This window comes from Hemitrygon akajei, chromosome 2, assembly GCF_048418815.1.
Source record: "Hemitrygon akajei chromosome 2, sHemAka1.3, whole genome shotgun sequence".
NCBI classification, from domain to species: domain Eukaryota; kingdom Metazoa; phylum Chordata; class Chondrichthyes; order Myliobatiformes; family Dasyatidae; genus Hemitrygon; species Hemitrygon akajei.
In genome coordinates this window covers 24,173,303-24,193,632 of record NC_133125.1, presented here as the reverse complement: position 1 = coordinate 24,193,632, position 20,330 = coordinate 24,173,303, and the positions used below count along the sequence as shown (strand labels likewise).

Sequence of the window (20,330 nt, the reverse complement as noted above, 5' to 3'; positions counted from 1 at the left end):
CAAAGGTTATAGTCATATTTTAATTTACCGCAATAAATCATAATTGCAAGTTATGAAAATTACAACATAAAAATATACTCTCATCACGAGAGACCTACCGTAGGCAAGGATGGTAGGATCCAAGTACTGAAATATCTGAGTCCAGAATCAGTCTAGAGTCTACAATACGAGACTGAAATGAAGACATGGTTCTAAACTAGACACTAGCCAAAATTCCAAATTTGAGCTGACAATTGAGCACCGGAACTCAGTTCAGGCGCTCTTTAAATATAAAAATCTTGGTGGCAAAACATAGCCATCAATTAGTGGGGCAGGCCTGAATCTTAAAGGGGACGTGCCAGCTATCCAGACTCCTGAGAGTTAGAGTATCGCTCCCCTACAACTGACTCCTGACAGCTCTGACTGCTTGAAGTGATCATCGAATCAGGTTTATTGTCACCGGCATGTGACGTGAAATTTGTTAACTTAGCAGCAGCAGTTCAATGCAGCACATAATCTAGCAGAGAGAAAAAAATAAATAAAATAAAAAAAATAATAAATAAACAAGTAAATCAATTACATATACTGAATAGATAAAAAAATGTGCAAAAACAGAAATATGTATATTAAAAAAAAGTGAGGTAGTGTCCAAGGGTTCAATGTCCATTTAGGAATCGGATGGCAGAGGGGAAGAAGCTGTTACTGAATCACTGAGTGTGTGCCTTCAGGTTTCTGTACCTCCCACCTGATGACAACAGTGAGAAAAGGGCATGCCCTGGGTGCTGGAGGTCCGTAATAATGGATGCTGCCTTTCTGAGACACCGCTCCCTAAAGATGCCCTGGGTACTTTGTAGGCTAGTACCCAAGATGGAGCTGACTAGATTTACAACCCTCTGCAGCTTCTTCCGGTCCTGTGCAGTAGCCCCTCCCCCCATACCAGACAGTGATGCAGCCTGTCAGAATGCTTTCCATGGTACATCTATAGAAGTTTTTGAGTGTATTTGTTGATATGCCAAATTTCTTCAAACTCCTAATAAAGTGTAGCCACTGTCTTGCCTTCTTTATAACTACATCGATGTGTTGGATCCAGGTTAGATCCTCAGAGATCTTGACACCCAGGAACTTGAAGCTGCTCACTCTCTCCACTTCTGATCCCTTTATGAGGATTGGTGTTTGTTCCTTCCTCCTACCCTTCCTGAAGTCCACACTCAGTTTTTTCGTCTTACTGACGTTGAGTGCTGCGGCACCACTCCACTAGTTGGCATATCTCACTCCTGTACACCCTCTCATCACCACCCGAGATTCTACCAACAATGGTTGTATCATCAGCAAATTTATAGATGGTATTTGAACTATGCCCTCCCACAGAGTCATGTGTATGCAGAGAGTAGAGCAGAGGGCTAAGCACACACCCCTGAGGTGTGCCAGTGTTGACCATCAGTGAGGAGGATATGTTATCACCAATCCGCACAGATTGTGGCCTTCCAGTTAGGTAGTCATGGATGAGCATTGAATCCAAGATGTCCCTTTCCAGAACCCATACCATTCCGTGGTCCGAATCCTTACCAGTCCATGAGGAACTGCTGAACACCTGAACAGATAGTGAATCCAGAATTCTCCTTACTTGAAGACCTGTTCCCCATTGACAAACCTGAGTGGCGGTGGGATTGATGGCGGTGAAGCTAAAGGACTGGTACTCACAGGCTTTAATTTAGAAAATGGAAGGTAGAATTGAGCTTGAGGGTCTTGGGGAGCTGCAAGGTGTAAGCCACTAAAGGGTTTACTTCCTTGAGAACCTTAAAGGGTCCAATGAACATGGGCGCCAACTTCCTAGACTACACCCGAAGAGACAAATCCTGAGTGGACGGCAGGACCTGTGTTTTCTCTTGCAGTTAGCCTTACTTCAGTCTTCCGGGTAAAGGTGAACAAAATCTCTCTCACCTGAGTCCATTTCTTCTTGCAGAGTCAGATGAGATCTTCAGTTGCAGGAACCCCAACCCCTTAGCCTCCTCCTCAGGGAAGAGTAGCAGGGAATACCCAAGTTGGCATTTAAACAGGGACATCCCATTTGCTATAAAGTGTTGTGGATGACCTCTGCCCACATCAAACGGATGCATGACTCATCTGATTTTTCTGAGGCTGGACATTATAGGGTCCATTCCATCTGGCCATTGGACTTCAGGTGAAACCCAAAGGAAAGGCTTGGTGTTGCCCCAATCAGCGTACAAAATGCCCTCCAGAATCATGACAGGGATTAAGGACCACAATCCAACACAATGTCCACTGGAAATCTGTGGATCCTGAAGACCTGATGGAGGACAATTTCGGCCATCTCCACCACTGAAATTGCAGGCCTTCAAAGAATGATCTACAATGACCATGATTGTCATCTTCATCTTGAAAGGCTGAAGACACATGACAAAGTCCATGGAGACGTACACCCATGGTCTGTCTGGAACAGGTAGAGGGTGAAGGAACCCTTGTGGTTGGGTGTGGGGCTCGTTCTTTTGGGTGCACACCTCGCATGCCTGCAAGTGTTGTCAGTCCTCTCTTGTCATTCCAGGCCTCTGGTATCTTCTCTTGATGAACTCAAAGGCCCTGGCAAACCTTGGGTGAGCGGTCATTCTTGATGCGTGTTCCCATTGAAGCACCTGAGTCCTGACAGAACTTGAGACAAATAGACGACCTGGAGGATAGCTCTTTAGAATCTCCCCTTGTCCCTGGGCTTGCAAACAAGTGTGTCGATTCCCCAATGAATTGATGTTATCACTTTGGCTTGGGGGAAAATGGTGGTAGGTTGCTTCTCTCTTTTGGACTCATTGAACTGATGGCCTAAGGCATCCGGTTTCTGATTCTTTGACCCTGCTCAATAGATCAGGATGTAATTGAAGCAGTTAAAGAAAAGAGACCACCTAGGCTGCCTGGAACTCAGTCTCTTGGCTGCCTGAATATAAGCCAGATTGTTGTGATCTGCCCATACAATAAAAGGGTTCCTGGCCCCATCAAGCCAGTGACACCATTCCTCCAAAGCAACCTGACTGCGAGCAGTCCTCTATTTCCAATGTCATAGTTCATCTCTGCCGGGGATAGCCACCTCAAGAAGAACACACCTGGGTACAGTTTATTGTCCGAAGGTGTCCTTTGAGACAACACTGCACCCACTCCAACATTTGAGGTGTTCAACTCCATGATGAAGGGAAGGTGAAACCAAACTGGGACCAGTACTGAACCGTTATTTGAGGTCTGCAGAAGCAGCCTCCACTTTGGTAGTCCAAACAAAACCATATAACATATAACAACTACAGCACAGAAACAGGCCATCTCGGCCCTTCTAGTCCATGCCTATAGATCTCTTAAAAGGACCTGTGGATCTCTTAGAGCTGTCAGCTGCTCCGCCACTGAGCTGAAGCTCCTGATGAACTTTCTGTAAAAGTTGGCAAATCCCTGGAATCGTTGGACTTGTTTCATATTGGATGGTTGTGACCAATCTCTGACTGCCTGTGTCTTAGTAGGATCCATCTTGAGATTGCCATTAGAGATGATAAAACCCCAAAACCAAACAGTAGTTATGTGAAATTTGGATTTCTCCAGCTTGATGTAATGTCCATGGTCTAGAAGCCTCTTTAGGATATCTCCAATGTGAACAATGTGCTCCTCCATGGAGTTTGAAAAGATTAGGCTATCATCCAAATAGATGAAAGTATATTTATGTACAGAATCCCAGAGCACATCATTTATAAAGGCCTGGAAAACTGCTGGCACATTTGCAAGTCAGAAGGGCGTGACCAGATACTCGTAGTGCCCAGTCAGTGTGTTGAATGTCGTCTTCCACTCGTCACCCTCCTTTATGCGGACCAGATTGGACGCACTGCGCAAATCTTGCTTCAAGAATACTCTTGCCCCTTGAAGAATCTCGAAGGCATTGTTCATGGGTGGAAGGGGGTAATGATTTTTAGCCATTATGCAATTCAGCCCTCTGTAATCAATGCATGGCCGCAGACTCCAATCCTTGTTCTGTATGAAGATGAAGCCTGCACCAGCTGGTGAGGTGGAGAGCCGAATGGCAAGAGCCTTCTTCATGTACTCTGCAATAGCGCTTCTCTCTGAGAGTGCGTAAATCAACCCTGCAGAGGACGGGTACATTTATAGCACAGGTCGTAGGGTCGGTGCGATGAAAGACTCGAGGCCTGGCCCTTGCTGAAGACCGCTTCCAAAGCATTGTAGAAGGAAAGGATTTCAACCAGTTTATGTGTTGCAACTACCCCCAAACCTCCCTCAGAGGACAACTCCTGAGGCTCCTTATGTATCGGGAGTGAATCGTCAGACCTCAGAGTCTTCTCACTAGGTTCGCTAGAGTCTTTAGTTGAAGAAGAGACCAAATCAGAATGCAGTTCCTCATCGATCTCCTCAGACAATGACATCGAGGCACTACGAGTGGTCTTTGTGCTCCTGGAACTAGGCTCCAAGGGCTTATGTTTAGGAGCCTTTCCTTCCGATGGGACTTGGCGACTGGATCCCTTGGGTTTGGCTGCTAGAGCTCCTGACTGCTTGGGCACCTCTTTGGCTTGCTCCTGAACTAGAGCCCTTCTCTCTCTAGTTCCATTGCATCCCTGACTAGACAGGGTCAGGATTCGCATGGCCCTGTTGGCTGGAGCTGGCTTGTCTGCCTTTCGAGGAAAGACTGGGTCTCCTGAAGACTCCAGGTTACCCCGAACAAAAGTCTGCCTCCTCATTGGTCACAGATCTTGGGAGAGTCTGGCGGCTGGAACATCAAGCTAAAAACGTACCCTCTTGCAACAACTGGACCATGCACTGATCCTCCCTTCCTTCCAGTTCATGGAAGGGTTATGCTGGAACAGCCAAGGGTGTCCGAGGATCAGGGGTATGCGAAGAAAATCGATGATATAGAAACAAATGTCCTCCACATGTCCCTCTATCCTCATCTGCAAAACTTACGTCTGCTGCAGGATCTGCCTGGAACCAAGAGAATGACTGTCTGGGTCTGTTGCAGGTACAGGCTGGCTCAACCCCTGCAGAGGTATGCTGAGACGACAGACGGTCCCCAAGTCCAGGAAATCACTGGCTGCCCCGGAGTCCTCAAAGGCATTCACCTCTTACCCCAGGAGATCTCCACCTTCAGCGTGACACCAGGATCAGTTGGGTTGGGCGTGACACCTGCTACCATCACAGTCCTCGCCAATGTTCTTAGCAGAGATGGCTGCAGGTTCGGACATTTAGCCTGCGGGTGACCAGCCGCAACCTCGACTCTGACACTGGGTTCTCCCATCGGCGGAGAGCCTTGTGCAATCGACAGGGTCCTGAGCAGGAGACGGGCTGGTTGTTCTCCATGGTCAGGAAGTGGAACTGCAATGTGCTGAGGCCAGGCTTAGGCTAACCCTCTTCGACCTCTCGAGGTAGACCCAGTCTCGCTCTGCCAGGCAATGATCGAGGCAGATGGACTGGTCGATCAGAGCCTCCAAGTCCTCTACCAGCTCTCCCAAAGCAAGGGCATCCTTTAGTTCATGGTGGTAAAGAGTGGCCAAGGCCTCCCTATTCCAGCTACTCTCCTCAGCTAAAATCTGAAATTCAATAACGTAGTTGGCTGCAGGCCGATTACCCTCGACCCACTGTCATCAGCCATTCTGAGGCTCTGCTTGCTCCGTCCGGAATGATGGTGAATCACCCTCATCATGGCGTCCATGAACTCCTCGGAATCCGAGCAAACCTCTGGCCTCCAGTCTCAGGTTCGGGCTCCCTGGTCAGGAGAGAGATCATAAGGGCCACATTTCCACGCTGGGATGGCTGGAATTCAAACACCAATGAACTTCGGGTGAGGAAACCACAGCAAGAGCCCAGGTCATCGGCGACTCTGTCCGGGGTCGGAGGTGAACCGACTGATGCACCATCAATAACTCACTCTGAGACGTAAAGGCGACATATCGGCTTTTATTGACTGGAAGAAGGAACAAGCAGTGAGTGACCACCATACTACATCCTGGAGACAGAGAGGCCGGGCTCAGACCTCCATCACCTTTATACAGGGGTCTGTGGGAGGAGCCACAGGAGCAGTCATCGGGGGCGTGTCCAGACAGGTATATGTAGTTCACCACACCGACTCCACGCAGCAACCTAAACCTCACCCAAGCGGCCTTGGCTTCCTGGTTGAGATAGCTGGCACATGGCGGCCTGGAGGCCGTGTCTCTCCAGGCTCTGTCTAGAGGTTTTCTCGCTAAGGCTAGCCACAGGTGACGAGGGGTCCAGATACCCTGCTGGGTCCATGTTATGCTCAATCGCACTGTGATGAGAAACGTAGGCCCAAGTTGCTGGAGTATCCAAGATTAGAATCGAGACACGATATGAGACTGAAACGAGGGCAGGGTTCTAAACTAGGCACTGGACGAGAATCCAAAGTTGAGCTGACGACTGAGTGCCAACCCTCAGTTCCATTGCTCTTTAAATATTAAAATCTTGGCGCCAAAACATGGCCGCCATTTAGTGGGGTGGGCTTGAATCTATAAAGGGGCCACACCAGCTATCAGTACTCCAGAGAGTTAGAGATTGGCACGGTCGTGTGCATGTCGCAATACAAAACTGATAAGCCACACAAAGCTCAGCAAGCATGATTAATATTCACTTGCTATTAGTGCAAGTGTTCCTATCGCACCTCTATAAAGATTTCAAAACATGTATACCTCTGTGACACACTTAGATCAAACAGCAACGAGGTATTTTAAACTGCATGCAGACATGCCTCTCTCATTCTGCCTCACACTAATGTGCTTTACATTTCAGCAAAATTAAGTTTATTTAATTCTATTATAACATGAACATTTTTAAAATAGCAAATAACACGCTCACGAGAAGAATAAAGTATATCTAACTGCAGTCTGCTTGCTTTACAGTAAACCATTAAGGCTGAGTTTATTATGGATTTATACGTGATTACTGTAGTAGCATTTTTATTTAACCTGGAGCCAAACATCAAATAATTTTGGTAGAGAACGTCACAGAGTATAATTATGTTTGACACTTTTTCAATCTAAGTAAGAGTAAGTGCATTGGCTCAGCATGATTGTTGGATAATATGTTAACACAACAGATCTATTTAGCATTTTTATGTAATATATAGGTGCAATTTAATCATAATAACGCATGCTTTAAGCTGTCTATATGAATCTTAAGTGTAATATCCCTTATAGGGAGAATTTTCTTCAGTCCTCTGGAACTGAGTTACAAGTCAGTCTTCACCAGTTGAGCCAAGCCCTACACGGGTGAAGAAGAGCCACTGATAAGCAGAAGTAATGCACCCCAAAGAGATCAGTAGCCATGTCACATTAGATTTTACAAACTTTCTTCTGTTTTTGTTGACTTAACATTACCGTAGATTGAACAAATTTTATAAAGTACCAGCAATCTGTCTCGGATAATGATTGTTGCTTAGTGATCTGCATTTAAATATGACTTACGAGCCCTAATAGCTAAATCTAAAGATGAAACAGTCACTCATTTTTGTACATTTAGGGAAAAAAAACATATTCAATCAAATATCGTGATATAATGAGTGGCGACACTTGCGGATTACCCTAGCACATCCTTATGTTGTGCTGGTTGCCAACACATATGACTCATTTCACTGTATGTTTCAGTAGTAGCCCAGTAGCACTCACATCAACAGTGATGATATGCTTTGAGAGGTTGGTCAAGGCTAGACTGAACTTCTGCCTCAGCAAGGACCTGGACCCACTGCAATTTGCCTATCGCCACAATAGGTCAACAGCAGATGCAATCTCAATGGGTCTTCACATGGCTTAAGATCACCTGGACAAAACAATCACCTACGTCACGATGCTGTCCATCGACTATAGCTCAGCATTTAACACCATCATTCCCACAATCCTGATTGAGAAGTTGCAGAACCTGGGCCTCTGTACCTCCCTCTGCAAATGGATCCTTGACTTCCTAACCAGAAGGCCACAGTCTGAGCGGATTGGTGATAACATTTCCCCCTCACTGATGATCAACACTGGTGCACATGAGGAGTGTGTGCTTAGCCCACTGCTCTACTCTCTCTATACCCATGACTGTGTGGCTAGGCATAGCTCAAATACCTTCTATAAATTTGCTGATGATACATCCATTGTTGGTATAATCTCAGTTGGAGATGAGAGGGCGCGAGATATACCAACTAGTGGAGCAGTGTCGCAGCAACACCCTTGACTCAATGTCAGTAAGACGAAAGGGCTGATTATGGACTTCAGGAAGGGTTAGACAAAGGAACACATACCAGTTTTCACAGGGGGATCAGAACTGGAGAGAGTGAGCAGTTTCAGGTTCCTGAGTGTCAAGATCTCTGAGGATCTACCCTGGTCCCAACATATTGATGTAGTTACAAAGAAGGCAAGACAGCGACTATACTTCATTAGAAGTTTAAAGAGATTTGGTATGTCAATAAAAACATTCAAAATTTCTATAGATGTACCATGGAGAGCATTCTGACAGACTGCATCTCTGTCTGGTATGGAGGGACTACTGCTCAAGACCAAAAGAAGCTGCAGAGGGTTGTAAATCTAGTCAGCTCCATTTTGGGTGCTAACCTACAAAGTACCCAGGACATCTTTAGGGAGTGGTGTCTCAGAAAGGCAGTGTCCATTATTAAGGGCCTCTAGCACCCAGGGCATGCCCTTTTCTCACTGTTACCATCAGGTAGGAGGTACAGAAACCTGAAGGCACACACTCAGCAATTCAGGAACAGCTTCTTCCCCTCTGCCATCCAATTGCTAAATGGACATTGAACCCTTGGACACTACCTCACTTTTTTTTAATACATATTATTTCTGTTTTTGCATAATTTTTAATCTATTCAATATACATATACTTTAATTGATTTACTTATTTATTTATATATTATTGGGTTTTTTTCTTCTATATTATGTATTGCATTGAACTGCTGCTGCTATGCCAACAAATTTCACGACACTGGCCGCTGATAATAAACCTGATTCTGATATATAGCTGATAAATAACCAAATCCGAATCTGAATCTGAAATATAAAAGAATTACTACTCTCCAAACCCTCATTTTGCCTGCCGCCTGTTCAGACCCAGGTAGTTTTTCCACAAAGCTGAAGAAGAGGAAATGTTAGTTGGATTCAGGATTACTATCAGCATGAGACTCAAAATTCCTCTCACACCCTGGCTGTGCACAACAGTCTATTTTTTTTTTGGATTTAGGAATAGAAGTCAATTTTAAGCAAAAATACCACATAGAGAAAGCAGATTTTACAAGAGACATACTCCAATTATCAAGACAAAGACCTTAAGACTTAAAAATAGAATTTGGCATTTGACCCATCAAGTCTGCTCTGCCATTCAATCATGGCTGATTTATACATCCTCTCAACCCTCCTACCTTCTCCCTGTAACCTTTGATGCCCAAAAGCCAGAGTTTTACTTTGCTGATAAATGTTAACAACGTGGTTTGCTTCTTTATATTGTTCTCTGCAAAGCTGCTCAGCCATATGTACAAACACCAAAAGGCCAGATGGCTGGACATTTGTCTTTGGCCAGTAGTGTTAAATATTTGTAGACTATTGAGTAGTCCATTGCACCCAACTTGTGAAGCCAATGGAACTGTTACAGAGATGGGAATGCTACCAGTGAGCCTATACTTTAGTACAATGTCTCCTGCACTATTTTTCAATGCCACATCAAATTTATACTTGAATTTTCACACTTTTCTTGATACCAAAGGAAATAAGATTATTATTAACCAGCACAACTAACAAAAATAATAAAAGGAACTACAGAACAGGATATATTTTACATACTCTCCAGCCCGTCCCACCCTCCCTCCTCTCCTTTGTTCCTTTCCCTCGCTCAACCACGCCCCGTCCAGTTGCCTTGTCTTTCTGCCTATGACCTGTCTCTTTCTTTCAGGGCTCTGGATCACAAGCTAAAGTTACCTATTAGCCCGGCTACTTGAGGCTGCTGGAATTGCCTCGTATGTATCGAAGTCTGTCAAGGTTGTAGGAAGGGAGAAGGGATCCCATGATGTGAGGAGGGAAGCCAATGAGTGTATCAGGCAAGGTTATGACAGTGGCGTGAGGAGGAATTTGGGTGTATGGAGGAAGAACACTATTGTGAGGAGAGGCCAGAATCCGACAATGTGAAGAAGAGAAGTATGATTGTATGGGGAGGAGGGAGACAGCAGAGAGGGGAAGGGTTATGATAGTGGGAGGGGAATGTAACGACAACATATTGTGGTGCTTTGTGAAGATCCAACTTTGTGATTTGAGCTCTGCCTGTGTTGGAAGGGGAGATATGAACAAGGAGACATATCAGCACTAAGAAGATATAGACAGCAGTATATGTGGGAGAACATTTGCAGGTGTGGGAAGGTGGGTCCAACAAGGCAGGGAGTAGTATCTGGTTTTGTGTGGAGGGGACTAGGGCAGCAAGAGGGGGCAGTTTAACAGCAGATGGGGAAGGCTTTAATCTCCAAAGCAAAATGACTACTGTATTTGCACGGAGCCAGCCCAAGTTTTTCACTTCTTTTCAGAATTCTGATGCACCTTGTGCAAGTAAAATGTTACAAATCAACTCTGGTTGTGATTACATTAAATGCAGATAGCAGTATTTTACAGCCTTTATAATTGTGATGTCAGCCATGGAAGTTGCCACCCCAGGAGAGGTCACGACCCTTTGCTTGAGATGGGTTGCTCTGGAGTTGCTCTGCTTGCGGCCCAGAATGAATTTTGAACCTGGTGCTTCCAACTTTTAATGGCTTCATGAAAAAAAGAACACGGATTTAGCGTTATCAATATCAAAACTGAATAGATGTTTTCAGTCCATGTACGTACTCAGTATGTCTTCTCCACGCATCCAGTGATCCCTAGTATTGACCTGCCAAAGTTAGAGGGGAGAAGGGGTCTGGGAGAGTTAGTTAGCTATTAGCACAACATAGGTAGATGACATTTTAGGGCCATGTTGCAATGGAAACAGTAAATATTTGGCTTTGGGTGCCTGTGTCCTAGGAAGGTATTTGGTCATATCCTTGGGTAGGCTTCACTTCTCTCAGAACCAGTTCACTTGCTTCACTTCATACTTGGGACCATTAGGCCAAGAGCAAAGAGAATCTGAGCTTGTGCAGTGTGAGTGGAGACGACGTTGAGTGTAAAACTCACAAGATGAAAATCATAATCTTGGGAAAACAACCTGCCTGCCAGGTTCTTGAAGAACATTCTAGAAGGGCCATGAATTGTCAATCTCGATTACTTCAATTGTTTGCAATAAATCAATCAATTGGTACCCTGCGGTTTTGATTATCTACTGCTAAAACAAAGGGGACCTAACGTTTGTTCTAGCTCATCAATGAAATATAGCACAAGAGATTCTGTGGATGCTGCAAATCCAGAGCAACACGGACAAAATTGCTGGAGGAACTCAGCAGATCAGGCAGCATCTGTGGAGAGGAATAAACTGTTGACGTTTCGGGCCGAGACCTTTCATCAGGACAGGATGAAATATAGATTGCATTTAAACTTGGCTTGCACATCTTCATTATCTCTCCGCATCCATGTGTGTTTTTATTTATCTAAGGCCAGATACGTATGTTTTCTTCATATTTAACATTAAAAAATACATGGTATAACTAACTGAGCTCTTATGCTTTGAGATTTTTTGGATTCAAAGGCTTTGTCATGCTTTCTGTAATCTAATTCAATACATCTCCAGGCCAGAATTTTTCCCAGCTTCAGTCTAATATCACCATCTTTTTCTGGTAAGGAAGGATTCAAGAAGCACAGTTAGGATTCCAGTTCATCCCAGACTCTGAAACTGTTGCTTAGACTCACAGCACAGGGACAATTGAGAGAGCAACAGACCAATATGAGTGCCCTCACTCCCAATTAGAACACCTGTAGGATGGGGGGGGGGGGGGGGTGAAGCACCATTTTAACAATCATAGCAGATCATAAACACAAGGAAGTCTGCAGGCGCTGGAAATCCAAAGAAACATGCAGAAAATGCTGCAGGAACTCAGCCTGTCAGGCAGCTTCTGCGGAAATGAATGAACAGCTGATGTTTCGGGCCAAGGCCCTTACTCAGGATCACAGCAGATGATTTGCAGGCACAGCTTGGTTCCAATCCTTTGGGTATCGCAGAACTGTGGGCAGATTAATGATCGGTATGGTGAAGCAGCTAGAAGGGCTTTGGGTGGGAATAGAATGGTGACTGGATATGTTAAGCACTTCACATTTAGGTGACAAGAGTGCTCATTATTGCTACCTACTGTGTATAAACTGATTCACTAGCAAACATTTTATGTAACAGTTAAATATTCCTCATTCCAACACTCCTACCTTTAATTCTCTCTGGATGCTGGTGCCAAAAACATGATGCTCAGTCATTGCACTGGATTCACACACTGGGTAAAATGAAAAATGAAGGAAGCATGGCTGAGATTTGGCCCAATGCAGAGTAAAAATACTGGAAACAAGAGCCCTTGTACTAGTGAAGACACAGTTGCTATAGGGAACTTGAAATTTATGTTAAGAGACCATCTAGTTTCATGTTTCACCATGACTTTCCTGTCAGTCCTTATACTAAATCACAGTTCAGAAAGCATTCTTCTGCAATTCAGAAAGGGCAGATTTTCCTTTGACCAACAGGGTGACTGGTTAGCAAATTGTTTTGCAATGAACAAGAACAATCAGATATACACTTAGTGGGCACTTTACTAGGTACAGGAGTGGAACCCGTTGTGGTCTTCTGCTGCTGTAGCCCATCCACTTCAAAGTTCGACATGTTATACATTCAGCGATGCTCTTCTGCACACCACTGCTGTAACATGAGGTTATTTGAGTTACTGTTGTCTTCCTTTCAGCTTGAACCAGTCTGGCTATTCTCCTCTGAACTCTTTTTGCCCACGGAGCTGCCGCTCACTGATTTTTTGCTTTGTTTTGTTTTCACATCATTCTCTGTAAACTTTAGAGATTAAAATGAAAATCCCGGGAGATCATATTCTGAGATACTCAAACCACCTTGTTTTGGCACCAACATTCAATGGTCAAAGTCACTTAGATCACATTTCTTCCCCATTCTGATGTTTAGTCTGAATGACATCTGAACCTTTTGACCATGTCTGCGTGCATTTATGCAGTGAGTTGCTGCCATATGATTGGCTGATTAGATATTTGCATTACAAACAAGTTTACCTAATGAAGTGGCCACTGCATGTAAGTACTGTATTTGCTTCCCAAAGAGCATGCTTTCAATGTTCTCCATCTATTTCAAAATGTTGAAGATCGGATTGAAAGAAATGGAGACAAATTAAATGATCTATATGGACTTGTCAGATAGGCTTCATTGACTGATCTCTATGGTCTGTAATTAATTATTTGCAAACCAACAATTTCAATTACTTAATGGAGAAGATCACATGTTCAAGATAGAACGTTGCTGATCACTTCGGTTGGCAGTCAACAGTAGTTTGAGAAGTATTGTGATTCAAAGAACAATGCGGCACTTCTAGGAGTGTTCACTTAGGTATACAGTATATTTATCATACGTTAAGCAGTACATCTTTGACACTTGTCCTTTAAATAGCCTATATTTGTGTGATAATGAAAAGGAAACAAACTTTCAGGGAACTATGGTTTACATCAGACTTTCTGGTGTTAACTAATCAAACTTTAGAAAGTTTAAGGAACCACGGCAAATAGCAGAGGTGGCAAACCTTTTTGAAAGTGTGTGCAAAAAATGGTGATCTTCTAAAAAAATTCTCTGATCTCATTTGAGTAGAGATGATCATTGATTAATAAATGAGTAAAATTGATACTGGATAGTTTATGGAAAATGGTGATTCCTGCTGCTTATTTGTGTGTATTTATTGTTTTACTGTTTATAGAAGTATAATGGAGACAAACTGAAATTAAGAAATTTTAGAAAACTTGTTCAAACATTATTATTAATCTTTTAAAAAGACAACTGATAAACAATGGAATTGCTAAATTGTATCGTTATTGTACTGTTTACTAACCAAATAATGTTGTGTCTGCGAAGATTTCAAACTATATCATCTAATGTCATGTGATCTCTCAACTGTCTAGCTGGCACCAAGCCGGTGTGAGATATTTTCTGTGAAAACATCTCACTGCTCTCGGGTGTTAAAAATTATTTGTTGCTTCATTTGGCATAAGAGATAGTCATTGTGTATTTTTATATAATGGGTGGTGTTTTAAGAATCGACAAGTAACACTGTATGCCACGTGCAATCAAATGTTTTGTGTGCTGCCTTGGGCACGCATGCCATAGGTTTGCCACCAAATAGCATGTTCCTCTACCAAACCTTGTAGTTGGAAATCCATAATTAGGAGCATCAGAACCATTCAATTCAGTGGAATATGATGATCTGCCATGGATTCTGATTTTATTCATTTGTATATTTAAATTTCTTGGGTGACTACAAAAGCAGAATGCTAAAAATATTGCTGAAAATCTGAAGTTAAAATGGAAATTGTAGGAAGCACTCAACAGTCACTAAAAGAGAGAAAATTAGGTAAAACTTTAGATCTTTCATGAGAACTAGGAAAAGTTAGATTTTGAATATTATTGTATAATCCAGTTGCTTTGACGATTTACACACCTGGGTACTTCATTTTCATCTCCGTTTTTCATTTGTACATCTAAGGGCGTAATACGGAATATCATAGAAGTTTTAGCTAAGTGATATATGATTTCAGGTATATCTTCTATAGCAGGCTGCTGTTAAAAGCAGGCCACCGTTCCTTTAAGCAGTACGATATGGTGATTATTGCTTTCATTTAACACCTCAGATATCACGTTTTGTTAAAAAGACTTGCGTATAATGTTAGTTGAATCATTTTCTTGCTCGTTATTGATTGATCACCTGAGTCTATGCCCACAAACTGAAGGCTTTAAACTGACCAGACAGAAATATCCAGAAATGTTCTTTTTATTATATTATATATTAATAAAGTCAGTTGAAGTGCGCAAGTAAAAAGTCAAGTGAGTTGTACAGAAGAAACAATCTATATAGCAGGTTAGGTGCATTCAATGTGCATCTGCGGGAGAGCACTCACTCTGTTTGGCCTAAAATAATTTTTCAGGTTCCCTGGATTCTGACATCAGAATCCGGATAACACTGTTTAGTATTGTTAGGGCTTTACAATAAAAGCTGAAATATCAACCATATGATGGCAAAAAAAGTTCTTTCTAGTGGTTAAAACATTCACTTCTAGCTACTTTCTGATGATGTTGGTGGAGCTGTTGAGGAGGACCTTCTCCTTCTGGTCGAAGATCGTGACCGCTCGGCGCTGCAAGGTAATTGTTTGTCATGGTGCTGCATCTGGGCTTCCAGAAATTCCCTCTGCTGCTGGCTGACCGACTGACTAATAAGTCCAGGTAGGGCTTGGATAGTTCCTATTAACGTCTCTAATTTAGACTCCAACGTTACAATCCTTTTCTCAAGGTCCTCACTCCTTTCATTCAGGTCTGAGATCATGTCGTACATAATGTTTTGCGTCTAAAATGAGAGAAAAGAAAGACATTTGAAACTTTTCATCACTTGTTGCTAATTTCAAGAAACAAATACTTCAATACTGAGTTACTATCTACCAATAAAAACTGCAATTTTCAAAACCAATCTCCCATTTTGAAAAAGCAATTAAATTACAATAATTTTGCTGGAACTTGAGTTATAGGGAAAGGTTGAATAGGTCAGGACTTTATTCTCTGGAGCATAAGAGAACAAGGGGAAATTTGATAGAGTTATATACAATTTTGAGTGGTACAGACAGGGTAAATACAAGCAGGCCTTTTTTCCACTGGGATTGGGTGAGACTCGACTCTCATCATGGGTTAAGTGTGAAAGTTGAAAGGTGACATGAGAGAATTTCTTCACTCAAACAGTGGTAAGAGCATGGAATGAGCTACCATTGGATGCTGGTTTGATTTCAATACTTAAGAGAAGTTTGGTTAGCACAGGGATGAGAAGTAGTGTGGGCTTTGGTACAGGTGTAGGTCGATGGGATGAGGAAAGATAACTGCTCAGTACAGACTGAGTAGACTGAAGGGCCTGTTTCTGTGCTGTAGTGCTCTATGATCCTTGAAATAAATGCTCAATATACACAATATTTTAACAGGAAAACACAATATAAATCCCTTTGGAGACTACCTAGAGCAGGGGTGTCAAACTCATTTTAGGTCACGGGCCGGATTGAGCAAAATGCAGTTTCATGCGGGCCGGATCAGTCGGACGTGTGCGAACGCAGCTTTCGTTGCCTCCGTTTTTTCAGCCTGCTCTCATGTGTCTCAGTCTCTGCTATAACTACAAAGTGTTTCACTTTACAAATTCCGTTTCTTATGAAGAAGACTGCCGAGCAAGACTGCCGAATAAACACTAAAAACCCTGAAAACCTGGTACCTGAATAAACTCAGCATTAGCCATATCATACGCCATAGGCGCTTCGATTACTGGGGCCAGCTTTAATAGTAATTAGATATTATCTCGCGGGCCAAAGATAATTCCACCGCGGGCCGGATTTGGCCCGCGGGCCTTGAGTTTGACATATATGACCTAGAGTATTAGGTGTAGAGTAATTAATATCCTAATTATTATAGTGTAGCAGTTGGCATGATGCTATTACAGCTGGGGGGCATGGGACTACAGAGTCCAATCATGGCACCCTCTGTAAGGAGTCGGTACATCCTCCTCATGGATTGCCTGGGCCTTCTCTGGGTGCTCCGGTTTCCTCACACAGTCCAAAGACGTACCGGTAAGTAGACTAATTGGTCATTGTAAATTGCCCCGTGATAAGTTTAGGGTTAAATTGGAGATTGTTAGGGATGGCTGGGCTGGGCGGATCGGAGGGCCAGAATGTCATATTCCGCACTGTATCTCTAAGTAAAACAAATAAATAAATATGACATCCTGACAAACATGGCATTTCATTTTTTTTTTAATCATGTGTCAACGTTGCAAATTATCAGAGCAAATCCTCACAGCTCCCAGTTCCAATTTCTGGCATTCACTTTGCAAACATTGACCATAGTTAGATCTTTTTAACAGGTATTTGTCAATAAACAAAAATAATTTGCTGTCCTGAAGATTCAATTACTATTTATACATTGCAATGAATTAAAAAGAGTGAAAACAGAGGTTCAATACCAACATAAGCAAGTTTGATAGATTAGAACCAAATAAACTGAGCTAGAAATAGCTGTTATTTCAGTTAAATTTTCAACAAAAGGAAGCTAAAATTTCAGAAGCATTCCTCCGATTTCTAATTCTCATTCCCTTAATCAATCAAAGTACAAATCCAATTCTTTGTAGACTATCACCATAGTGAATAGGTTGAATACCGACTGCTTTTGGGGATATTTCCAATGTCAACTGGATGGATATAGTTGGCAAACCACTGATGTGTTGCTTACTAAGGCAAGCTGTTCATCAGTTTTGTTGTGTTAGTAACAAGGCTTGCAAATTTAACAGGATTTGTTGCTTATGCAAACAGGAAATATTCTGTAAATGCCAAATTCATCCTAACCACTGACAATGCAACAAGCAGCATTCTTGTATTTCCTAACATCTGCTATAGTGATTTGATATTAAAACTATTCACCAGGTCACAATTGCTTCAAGCAAAATGGTTGGTTGATGATACCTGAATCCTTGCAAACTAGTGTGGAACATTGGTATAAAAATAAACCAGCAAAAAGCAGGTCAAGCAACTTCTGTGGAGGCAAAAGGTGTCAATTGAAATTTCATTTCCAGACCTTACATCGGAACTCTCCTCGGGGAAGACGAAAGATTATATACAGCACTATGCAAAAGTCTCAAGCGTATATATATATATATATCGCTAAGGTGCCTAAGACTTTTGCACAGTACTGTAGTAATTTTATGCATTGCACTGTACTGCTGCCTCAAAGAAAAATTTATAATGTATGTGTGTGATGATAAACCTGATTCTGACATGGGTCTCTATTGGGGACTGAGAGTGGAAAGAGGACAAGGACAGGGGAATTATGGTTGTGAAGAGGGAAAGGAGAGGCATGGAAACGGGAAGCACCAGAGAGACATTCTGTAACGATCAATATATCAGTTGCTTGGAATCAAATGACTCAGTGACATTACCTGAGTGTGTCTGCATACATGCCACCCCCCCCCCCCATCCCTTGCACTCTTTCTCTGCCACCTGTCCGTCACCCCCTCCCTTGGTGCTCCACCCTCACATTCCCAACATCCTTTCCTCCTGCCACATTTACAAACTCGATCTCCATTTCACACTGACAAATAGAGTACTGTGCAAAAGTCTTGGGCTCCTTAGCTATGTAACTTTTGTACGTTACTGTAGCAGTGTGAATGACAATATGAGATGTTGTTCTTCCAATTTCTCCATAGAACTGGAGGAGAGTGAAGGCAGACAGGCAGGTCAGTGTGGGAGTCAACTGGATGTAAACTAAGAGCATGTGCTCTGCAAGATGGCTACCTCATACCCAGTAGTATTGAATTCAAGGCACAAACAAAGGGCTTAAATGGCAGAAAACAAGATTGCCAATGAGGTAAAGGGACTTTTTCTTCTGTTTGGTAAGATATAACAAGTGGTGCATGATAGGGATTGGAGTTAAGACCTTAATATTTTCCAATTTATGTGAATGATTTGGATGATGCAATCAAAGTTCCAAGTAAACTTATTAGCAAAGTATGTATAAATCACCATATACTACCCTGAGATTTATTTTCTTGCAGGCATTCACAGTAGAACAAAGAAATACAATAGAATCAGTGCAAAAAACTACACTCAGACAAAGACTGACAAACAGCCAATGTGTAAAAGAAGACAATCTGCAAATTCAAATAATAACAATAATAATCTGATTACTTACACAGGCACAACCCAGTGGCAAACATCATTCACCAAAATCTTGCTTTAAAATACAAACTCACAGAAGACACCATACCTTACTATAAATACAAGTCTGATCCAGTTTTTAGAATCAGAGTCCTACAAATTACATTACTAATGATTCCTTAGTACACAAAGGAGAATGCATGATAAAAGGCCAGATATAATATTACAAGATAAACAAGCAAGAACAAATTACTAAATAGATACAGTCATTCCAAACACACATAACATTCAATTAAGTGAAAAACACCAGAAATATGCTGAATTAAAAGAGGAAATTGAAAGGCTATAGAACATGAACAGGGTAGACATTGTCCCAATAGTAATATCTACAACTGGGCTCATCTCAAAGTCATGACACAATACCATTAAACAATTTGCCATACAGCAATAATTATGTAAATGTCCAGAAAGCTACAATACTGAACACCACTAGAATAGTTCAAAAGTTCCTGTCAATTGAGAAATGAGTGTACGTGGCTTTGCCCATCCCTCAGGTTTTACTAACTTCAGCTGAGAAAAACTAAAAATAATAAATAGTTTAGATAGATACCAGATAGATAGACAGACAGACAGATAATACTGAGAACATGAGTTGTAGAGTGCTTGAAAATGAGTCGGTAGGATGTGGAATCAGTTCAGAGTTGAGGTGAGTGACCTTTTTAAAATTTAGAGATAAACAGCAGAACAGGCCCTTCTAGCCTAGCAAGTTGCATTACCCAGCAACCCACCTATTTCAGCCTAGCCTAATCACAAGACAGTTTACAATGACCAATTAATCTACTAACCAGTATGTCTTTTGGAACGTGGGAGGAACAGGAGCACCCCGAGGAAACCCACACGCACTCGGGAGGAACGTACAAACTTTCTTACAGAGGATGCTGGAATTGAACTCGGAACTCTGACTCCCCGGGCTGTAATAGCATCACATTATCCACAGTGGTTTAGGAGCCTGATGGTTGAAGGGTAATAACTGTTCCTGAACCTGATGGTGTGGGACTCGAGGGTTCCTGTACCTCCTTCCCAACGGCAGCACTGAGAAGAGGGTATGGCCTGGATGGTGGGGAAGGGGGCCTTGATGATGGATTCTGCTTTCTTGTGGCAACGTTCGTTGTAGATATGCTCAATGGTGGGCACAACAAAAGCACAGTGATTAGAAAATGACACAGAAAATTATTATTTATTACCAGGGGAACTGAAAGGAGGTAATGTTTCACCTATACAGGGCAATGGTGAGGATATGTTTGGAGTACTGTTTACAGTATTAGTCTTAAGGAAGGATGTTCAGAGAAATTCTCCTCAACCACTACCTAGAATAGCAGGTTAGGGAATGAGGAAAGATCAGAAAGGGAAGAATTGTATCTCCTAGAGTTCCTCCGGGGATTGGATAGAAAGATCATGTGGCTCTTGACACGATGG

The 20,330-nt window shown here is 42.5% G+C and overlaps 1 protein-coding gene across 2 annotated transcripts in view; it reads right to left on the bottom strand.

Annotated features, from left to right (window-relative positions):
• Positions 1-14,945: 14,945 nt before the first annotated feature.
• The window catches only part of LOC140739953 (small conductance calcium-activated potassium channel protein 2-like), a 198,427-nt gene continuing 193,042 nt past the window's right edge, over positions 14,946-20,330 (bottom strand). For both annotated transcript variants that reach the window (XM_073068662.1, XM_073068670.1), the window contains one exon: positions 14,946-15,523. In XM_073068662.1, the coding sequence (XP_072924763.1) occupies positions 15,236-15,523 (288 nt within the window). In that variant the 3' untranslated portion in view covers positions 14,946-15,235. The remainder of the gene's footprint in view (positions 15,524-20,330) is intronic.